Below are 10,109 nucleotides of genomic sequence, written 5' to 3' on the forward strand. Positions count from 1 at the left end.
TTTCGGCAGGTACCGTGTTTGTCGAGAAACTACACCGCTCAGTAACATCATGATAATAACTGTAAGTGTGTCTAACTTAGGTGGACTCGGGTTATCCAGCGGTAAGACTTCTCTAATATCCAGTACTCACTCCATCTGTTTTTGGGGTTCGTCAGTCGGACTCCTTTCCGTCTCTTCTTCACAGTCTCACTCATTGCTGCCGCTCTACTGTCGGGGGTTCCTATCAGCACACTCAGTAACAGCACGGCAGTATTTTACCATCGTCATCCCGCTGCATGCTACACACATAGCATTTTAACCTCGCGCTCAACTACTGTGTACGCTGAAGTAGGTTACCGCTGTAGGTGCTGCGTTCGCGTTATGTGGGACAAACGAAGTGTTGCGTGTTTCGTTCGGTTCTTCGCGGTTTTATCGTCCCACTCTTGAGGACCTGATTTGCTTCTAGAAACTACCGAGCCAAGAATAAAAAGCCAACAAAAATACCATAAAATAAGTAGAAGAAAGTTAATGAGCGGATGTTGGAGTCATGTTGTCGCAATAAACCCGATATTCACGAACGCAGCACTAGAGCCCTCAAACATTGCTTCATTTAGTTATTTTTCGACGGAAGCGGTTAGCTCTTCCAGCTGTATGCAGCAAGCAGGCGGTGACTTGAAACAGCAGCGTGCCAACTCAACTCCAACTCAAACTCACAAAGCACAGTCAGGCCTCCTTAATTGGTTTTCTGTCAGAGACATGATGAGACTGGATGACACCTCAGAGAAATACTGTTTGTTAGTGAGGGCGCCTACGGGAATTAGTGATCAGGTCAGGTACAATTAAATACGACCTACTCTTTTAAAGAATTCAGAACGCTCTAAAAATGAAAATTGCTCTTTCCACAGGATGAATCCATTTTAGATCAAAAGTGTACAACCACACCATGGTACTATGTCAATTTCAAGTCATTCTGATTTTGCCTTCCAAAATAATGGCCTGTTGAAAATGCCCATAACTTGCCTAACTTTCAGTGATTTCAGAATGCTCTAAAAAGGAAATTTTCTGTTTCCACAGAATAATTTCACTTTAAATCAACAGGATACAACCTCACGATGTTACCATGTCAATTTCAAGTCATTCTGATTTTGCTTTCCAAAATAAAAGCCTTTTCAAAGTCAAGGCTAGCTTGACACAAGTGGGAAAACTGGGATGTTGTGAAACACAAAATATAAATGTTTTAATCACAGGGAATGTTATCTTCTGACTGTAATCATTGAGCTTCATGCCAATATGTCGTGTATGAACTATCGTATTTGTCTGAAGGATTGTGTAGTCCGTGTAATAACGATGCAATCGTAAATATAAACATTAGTACGCTTCGTTATATTTAATATTACTGTAGGCATAAGGATAAATTATGTTACAGGCTCCTGGGACGAGTTAAAGCTGGATATAATGTACATCAACAAATGAGAAACTTTAGGACATGTTTTACTCAATTACCTGCAGTGTTGGGGAGTAACGGAATACATGTACCGCCGTTACGTATTTAAAATACAAAATATAAGTAACTGTATTTTAATTTTATTCTGCAACCTAGACATCCACATTACTCACTCTCACGTAACACATACTGTACATATAGGGCCTTGGGGGTGGACACGTTTTACAGCATCCAGAGGATGGTCGGTGTACTCCAACCCACCTCTGGCGCTGGTGCCCTACCCTCAATTTTAAATGCATTTAGACACTAAGGGTTTTCGGGAAGAGCCGTGCTGCTCTATGAGAGGAAGCAGGAACCATGCTCTCCTGAGTTTTAAATGCACTTTAGAACAGCACACAGCAACACTACATATGAGCGGGCGTAGGGAGGTTTGAGGTCTTCACTCACCCCGGTTCTGTTAGCCGTCAGGGCTGGGGGGCTGGGAGGAGGTGCTGGCCGTCAGACTGGGAGGAGGTGCTGGCCGTCAGACTGGGGTCTGGGATGCGGGGTCTCCCTGCTACTGCAGATAACGAGGTGGTTCGCTTGCCTCCACCCCAGAGAGAAGGGTTACATCTCCTGGGTCTAGGTGCGGCTTGCCCCTCTGAGGGCGGGGGTACCTGGACCTGGGATATAGAGTATGTTTGGGGAGTGCGACTGTCTGTGCAGTGTCTATTTGTGTCTGTCTACACGTTGGGTGAGTGCCGACTGCCGAGTATTTGGTTGTGCATATGGGGTGGGAATGCACGTCTGTGTCCGCGTGTGCCTGTTCGTCTGTGTCTATATGTCAGGTTGGGTCTTAGACTCAACCTCTCTGGGTACATCTCAGGCCCTCTAAAGTACGGAGGCCTATCTCCCCTCACCACACTCCCTGCCGGTGGCTGATGCCCTCAGACGTTGGTGTGTTGGTGGTCTTTGTCGTCTGGGGCTGGGCGCTCATGTATGTATCGGCTCACTCCTGGTGGCTGATTGGTGGGGCCGGGCGCCTGTGGCCCGGCTGGGCTCCTTCCGGGGGGTGGGATGCCCTCAGGCCTCTGGCCTCTGGGCCTGAAGCTCGGTCCTCTCTGGCACAGCTGGCTGCCGGCAGAGCCCGCGGGCACGCCACTGCAACCCCCTCTGGCCTCTGCTCCGTAGCTGCGGGGTGACCTCTCCTTTGGGGCTCTACTCAGCTCTTCCCAGGAGGGTGGCACGGTTCCCCCCCTTTGGTGGTCCTCCTCGGGTCCTTGTACTCTGGGGCCTCTGGATATCTGGGGCCTGGATCTCCTCCATACCTGCTTCATACCCTGGTGGACGGGGCTGTGGCTCCCCACACTCCCTAGCAGATCGTTACATGGAGAAACCTTTGGAATACAAGCATGCTGATCCACACAGGTATGCACACAGGTGTACACACGGGTGTTCACAGACACGGACTACAGCTTTCTTGGCTGCTGCCTCAAAGCACATTGTGTGCTGTCTATCTTGCGTGCTGCACAATATCGTTTATTATTTAGTATCTACGGTTATCTACTGCTAGCTAGTTTATTGTGACGGTGCTGTTTTTTTTATTTTTTTTATTATGTTGCTCTTTGTTGTTTGCTTTCTCTTCTGTTTTTTTTCTCCATACAGGTGACCCAGGTGTTTTGTTTGTTTGTTTGTTTTTGTTTGTTTGTTTTTTTTCTTCTCTCTTCCCCCCTTTCTCACCGTCTCTTCTCCCCTTTGGTTTTCTTTCTCTCTGTCCTATCCCCCAGTCATGTCTGTCCCGTTTGAAAATAAAATAAATTCATACTTATAATAAAGGTCGATCAAATGGACCAATATGGCAAGGCCATGATGATCCACCTGGTAAAATAAATCCGCTTGGCATCTTTCTTGGCCTTAAGACAACAATTCTGATGGCTAAAGATCCAAACGGGACACAAAAAAAAAAAAAGTAATAAATCACACAGCAATAGTACTACATTCACGTTGTTGTAAAAAGCATGATAATAGATTAAGTAATCCAAAGTATTCAGAATACGTTACTGTCATTGAGTAACGTAACGGAATACGTTACAGAATACATTTTGGGGCATGTATTCTGTAATGGAATACATTTTAAAAGTAACCTTTCCAACACTGATTACCTGTCATATTCAAAAATACGTGATTTTAAAAGTTAAAATAAATTGATATTCAGTAAACTTTCACGTATTAGTTTGATCTGGTTTACGATGGTTTACTTATCTACAAATGCCCTGTCATGCAAAGAAGAAGCCCGGTGTGACTGCGGCGTCTCCTCTGGGCTGAAGTAGAAAACTCTTCTGACTACAGGCGAAATTTTGCTATTTGTATTAAAGAGGAGAGAGACCACCCGGCTCGTTCTCAGCGCTCACTTAAAAAACCTGCATCTCTGGTGTGGGTATGCATCAGTGCATCAGTGACTGTAGAATTGTCCACTGAAAGATATATACATGTTTCAGAGCAACGTATCCTCCCATTCAGTTTGTCTGTTTGAAGGAAGGGCTGGCAGATTTCAGCAAGATAATGCTAAACTGCACACTGTATCTCTCACAGCAGCACGGCTTCATAATTTTTAATGCACAGGTACAATACACAATCTTCACTTTTCTAATTATTCTAAATATTCTTTACTATTTAAACATCTTTCAGTAACCTGCTCTGCTCTGTTTGCACACTACAACCTGGGTTTGCCACTTATCTGCACTCTAATTTTAATAACTGTACAGTACTCTGCTTTGGTAACTATTGTCCACGATGTAAATATGTAAAAATTGTGTTTCTGTTCTGTGTCCTGTTCTGTTTGTATATGTGTGTGTGGTTTTTGTTTTTTGTTTTTGTTTTTTTGGGGGGCGGGGTTGCTGCTGATTTCCCCTTGTGGAACAATTAAAGGATTATTCTATTCTTTATGTGGTTTAGATTTACATTTTACAGTGTCGCAACACGAGCTTTGTATTTATTTTAATCTAATCTGACACTCTGTCTGGTTCCAATTAGCTTTTAAGCATTGTCCACAAATTTTCACTAGTGTTAAAGTCACAGCTATGGAAGGATTTCCAAAAGCTTAACATTTGTCTGCCAGTCAGCAATTGCCAGCCGCCTCCCTCCTTAGGGACTCCATCTGTATGGCCTCCTGAAGACCTCTGTCTTCTCAGTCACCACCAGCCTGTTAGCCAGAGGGTTTGTCTTTTATTCTGTCATCACCAGCCCGGGCACCTAAGGAGTCCTGTCACTTCCACAAAAGTAGCCCTCCTTGGCCTTTCTTCCATTTATGGTTTTCTAAGGGGTCCTATCCCCTTTGCCGATGCCAGCCTCCAACCAAACCACTGGAGGTCTTTTTCATCTACACCAGTTGGCCACCTGTGCGGCTCCCAGAACACCTCCTCTGTTGGGCTCCTGGCCGGCCCGTCGAGCTGCTCAACTCTTGTCATGGATTATCTAGCCATCACCTGAACTCTTTTTCCGCCTTGGTTTTGTATACGTCTGTTATCTGTTTTTCATTTTGTGTTTTGGTTTCAGTTTTGGTCATTTGACTTTCTCCATTAGTTTCAGCAGTGCTGCCAGGTTTCCCCTCCCCCCCGTGTTGTCTCCTCTTCTTTGTGATGTCCGTCCTCGAGGTTGTTTGTTTTCCCACCCTGCGGTTCCCTGGTGTTGACCTGCATTTGTCTTGGACTTTTTGTAACTTTATGAATAATCAGCATTAAAACTACATTTCTATCATTTACACCTGGTTTCCTGAGTTCTGCATTTATGCTTACCACACAGCCATTTCCTGACAGCGTCCTCCTTAGAGGGAGTGGATTTGTTGAAAATAGGTCAACCTTGTTTTATGATGATTCATGAAACAAGACCTTTCACATTGTTTTCACTTCTTTTTAAAAATGACTTTCATTTTCATTCTGTATCCGAAAGCTTTTTCTTAGATTCAAACCACCAGTATTTGTGTTATTTGTCTAACTGTGTCTGAACACATCTGGAGAGAAATGCTGACAACACAGCTGCAGTACTTTTGAGGATTGTCTTTATCCACAAGAATTACAACCAAAAGTAACAAGCAAGGCCATTTTTATATACTTTATATAGTCCAGGCTGTTTAAAGACAGTGTTTGAGTGCCATGAGTTTACATTACTGACTCTGCATATTAATGGGGAACCTCTTAGATCAAAATTCCCAAATAAATTGGCTATTTAGGAATACTGCTCACCTTTGTCGGTGAGCAGTATGTTTGAGCTCAGTCATACCTAGCTAAATTTCATCAACAAGAATGACGAGTACCAGAAGCAGTCATGCATGCTCAGTCAACTAAGCATGGGGGAATCATGTGACTACATGATCTCATCTAGTCACATGAATACATGACTCCTCCATATTTCACACATGAACTGGAAGTATTTGGGTTGTTGCTATGTCCCTTCTTTCCCCACCTTTGGCTTTCTTGGTAAAGATTTTGGTGTTTCTTCACACCTGCATGTTTACCTTGCTTCAGTGTGAGCAATGACATTTCATCTAAAATTCCCTATTTACTGTGTGTGAATAAAATTTTGTATTGTAGAAGTAGTTTAAAGTGTAAATAAAAAAATAAAAAAAAATGTCACACACTGCATCTGCAGACGACTCTTTAAGTCAGCTGGTAGTAAGCAGTGTTGGTCAAGTTACTTGAAAAAAGTAATCATTAACTAATTACTGATTACTTCCTCAAAGTAATCCCGTTACTTTACTGATTACTTATTTTCAAAAGTAATTAATTACTTAGTTACTTTTTAACAACACGATTTACAACCTGAATAGGTGATAAAGTGATAGATCTTTCAGCCCAATTCTACTTTTTCTACATAATCCATCATACAAAATGTAATCAAATGGAAAAGTCTCTTTTTAAAACTTGTTTTATTAGTTTTAATCTTTTAACTTTATGCATCAAGCAAAAATTTAATTATATGCAACATTCTCTGACTGGAAGAAATTTGTTTAATATTTAAACCTATTTTCTGCACATTCCAGCACATAAAATAATTTTTTTGTGTGTTTACACTCACTCTTTCAAATAGATGCAAGTAAAACACAGCAGAAAATAAATAAAGTCAAAGACTCAGCGGTCCTGTTGCTCTATTTTCACCTGTAAAGCAGGAGTAGGGTAGGCGGAGGTTTACCCTGGTGCAGGTGTGCCCGCGGTCAGTGGAAGAATCCGCGAGTTTCTCTGTGAGTTTCCCATTACGTCGTAGCGCACTCGGTGCTTGCTTGGAAGTTTAGGGTTTTTTCGCTGTAAAAAGAAGTTTTCTTCCCACGCACAACGGACACTAATGTTTTTGTCACTTTTTATGGAATCAAACTCAAAGTAAGGTCAGTACTTCCACGCTTTAAACGCTGCACGCTCATACTCTCTCCCGCACTCGATATATGATCCATTGTTGATCTGCACACAGCTGTTGTCACGAACGTCGCACTTGCTTATGTCACTGTCGTGAGACATTCTCGCAAAAAATATCACGATTTTAGTAACGCAGCGTTCCTACGGGAAAGTAACAGTAATCTAATTACCATTTTGCAATAGTAATCCCTTACTTTACTCGTTACTTGAAAAAGTAATTGGATTACAGTAACCCATCTCTGGTTGTAAGTGAAGGAGGTTATTGTGGAGTGTGATAAACTGCTGATGGCGATTAGCCAGTTCTGGGCACATGAAGATGCACAGGCTCTTCCTGTGCATGTGCTGAAATATCCATGGGAACAATACTGAACACAGAGCTGCCCCAGTGAGTCCATCACAGTGTGAACATTAGCTAGAACTTGTAGTAGAAGGAGCTTTGCATGTTTGAGTAGAAAGGTGTTATATTAGTACCAGTCCACATTAGCATTCATGTTAAACACATACCTGTCTTCATCATGTGTTTCTCACCACCTGAGAGCTGTGAGTCCCCATCGTCATCTGGAACAGATTTTGGGATTGGAAATGAGTTTGGAGATTGATTTTATGTTTTATAATAAATAATAATCAGTCAACCCTGACTCAGTTTCATTCTTTACAATGTAATGTCTTGGCACTATCCTATGGACGCTGCAGTTTGATTTGGACTTGGTTTCTCGTCTCGGGCTGACTGAACATCCTCCTGTTTTTTTCTTTTTCATCTAATCTTTTTTAACATCAGCATTGATTCTGGTTTTCCCTTCATGAGTGAATGTCTGAGGGGAAATGTCACTTTTATGTAGTTGGACCTAAAACACTCTTATTGAAGTTTTTACAGTCACCTTTCTTTGTTTGTTTTTGCCTTAAGGGCGCATGCTTCTCTTTTACAGCATTGTCACTGCTTCACCTCCAGGCAAAGGTGTTTCCTTATTTAGAGAAATGTGACTGTTCTTATATGCAGGTGGTATGCCACTTGGTTTATTTAACTCTGATTTACTAACACAGGTATGATGGGCAGGTGTGATAGATTCTTCCTTAGCCTCCCCTCGTGTGACTGAACTGCCACTGCCAGAAGGTAAACCTGTGTAAACCTTTATTTGTGAGTTACACTGCTCTTGCTAGAGTGCTGGTGATTGTTTAAATGAACAATCTTCATCTTTGTTTGTTTATACACTTCTAAATTGTACACTTTGACCAGTTTAGTGATGTAAGTATGTTGGCTGAGAGACACTGTTTGTTCACTGTGGGCCCCTCAGGCTGGGGCCTATCAGTAACACTAACTCCGATGTACACAACAACAGATGGCAACAGATTAGTGATATTACTGATTTATTACAGTTAATTGGTACATTATCAAACATGGATGGATTTAATTGTCAACTTGAAAGGGCTCAGAAAACACTGTTTTCTTTTAGTGCTGTGACGCTGTAAATATAAGGCCTTATTTATGAGAATATCTGTGCCTGTGTTTGCATAATGCTGCATGATGGTAGTCAGACTAGCACAACAGGTTTCTGACCTTTTCTTGATGACTCTCGCGTCGATGAAAAAGACCTGAGGCCCCTTCGCCGTGTAAATCCACCGTCTTCACTGTTGATCCTTTCTGGAGGCAGAATACAAACCAACTCAATGAAAAAGTTATTACTAAGCTGAACAGAACATTCTTGATTACATGAACACATCTATGAATTTGTATCATCACTGTCCTACTTTTGACTCGGAGAGACGAGAAACCAAAGCTCCTCCTTGTGTTTGTAGACAGTTGCTGCTCCAACTTCTATAAAAAAAAAAAATCAAATGACAACTAAGAAGAAACGACATCTTTGTAAATGTTCAGTACATTCACATTAATGCAGGGGCTGTCAGTGATGACCTGTAATAGTGCAGTAACAGAAGTCAACATGTAATAAGTTTGTGGTGTGTTGCTGAAACATCTTCAGTACGCTCTTGAGGAATGAGGTTTGTGGCACTTTTGTCTTCCTGCAAGTCCTCTGCAGACATCTGTGTATACGTAAGTGCACAACATGTCACTTTGGGGTCATCTAACTAATGAATGTATTTCTCATGTTTTAGTTACAATGACTACTGTAGAGGGAGAGGATGACACACATGCACACAGCTATCTGTGTTTGGCAATCTTTGTGAGATATTTGCTGCCATTATTAAGTATAAATCTAACAGCTCAGTGCCAAACTCATTCCTTACCAAGACTTTATTTAACCTGAAGCAAATCTCGACACTCAAACAAGACTTTTAAGGGGCGTAAAAAATTTAAAAACTTCCAACTCTTATATTTCAAACATTATTATTATTATTATTATTATTATTATTATTGAAAACAAAGATATTTAGATATATTTATAAATAAATTGCCTCACTCTAGAGCAGTGGTTCTTAACCTTGTTAGAGGTACTGAACCCCACCAGTTTCATATGCGCAGTCACTGAACCCCTCTTTAGTGAAAAATAAAATATGATTTTTTTTAAAATTCAGATATGTTTTTTTACTGGTGCATAAAATGAGCCGTGCATGTCATGGCGGAGGCTCTGCCGAACCCCTGAGACCAACTCCCCAAACCCCTAGGGTTTGATCGAACCCAGGTTTGCTCTAGAGAAAGCTGCAACCTGCAATCAGCCATTCTGCATTGCTTTTTACTTTTTATTTTGCAAGCACTGAAACTCTGGGTGTACGTGTTTGGTTTGTTTCTGTGTGTAGATAACTGTTTTAAACTACAGATTAGGGGTGGGTTTTGGTTATCGATTTATCTATTAAAATCGATTCTAGCTTGGATAACGTGATATCGATTCATTAAAATCCTGAATTTTTAAATATAAATTTATTTTGCCCGAAACGCCAGAATCTCAGGTTAAACCTCACGAAATTTCAACAACCACCAAACAGCTAAAACAGTAAATGAGAGCAGGTACACGGATTCTGCACAAGGATGTAAAAGCACGGAGCCCACGAAACATCAGAATCGGTGAGATGTCGCCTTTCTCACCCGACAGCACGGGCACGGTCGGGGCTGAAAGCCGACAGCTCGCTGATTCTGATGTTTCGGCGGTTCCATGCTTTGTGTTTGCGCCCTTTCTGAAACTGCAGGTTTTTATCTCTCTCCAAACAATATTGACTGAACCAGCAGCAAAAGAAGATCGAAACTATGGATCACAATTCGCTTCACATAAACATCGTCATGAATTCCCTCTAACTTTTGCTGTTTTGCTTCCACCACGATAAAATCACACTTCCTGCACAGCTCTCTCTCT

General features: G+C 41.7%; 1 protein-coding gene across 4 annotated transcripts in view; it reads right to left on the reverse strand.

The window, feature by feature from the left end:
* Nucleotides 1–10,109, reverse strand: part of LOC102293910 (DENN domain-containing protein 2D) — a 34,452-nt gene that overhangs the window by 17,058 nt on the left and 7,285 nt on the right. For 2 of the 4 annotated variants that reach the window (XM_042228686.1, XM_042228685.1), the window contains exons 2-4: nt 8,554–8,620; nt 8,363–8,446; nt 7,312–7,377 (exon numbers count right to left, since the gene is read on the reverse strand). In XM_042228686.1, the coding sequence (XP_042084620.1) occupies nt 7,312–7,377; nt 8,363–8,446; nt 8,554–8,620 (217 nt within the window). Of the gene's footprint in view, nt 1–130; nt 1,541–7,311; nt 7,378–8,362; nt 8,447–8,553; nt 8,621–10,109 lie in introns of those variants that run through there. The other 2 variants (XM_014340223.2, XM_014340226.2) reach the window with 2 other exon arrangements.

The sequence above is a fragment of the Haplochromis burtoni genome, unplaced genomic scaffold, assembly GCF_018398535.1.
Source record: "Haplochromis burtoni strain Fernald_Lab_line unplaced genomic scaffold, NCSU_Asbu1 Contig_342, whole genome shotgun sequence".
Classification (NCBI taxonomy): Eukaryota; Metazoa; Chordata; class Actinopteri; order Cichliformes; family Cichlidae; genus Haplochromis; species Haplochromis burtoni.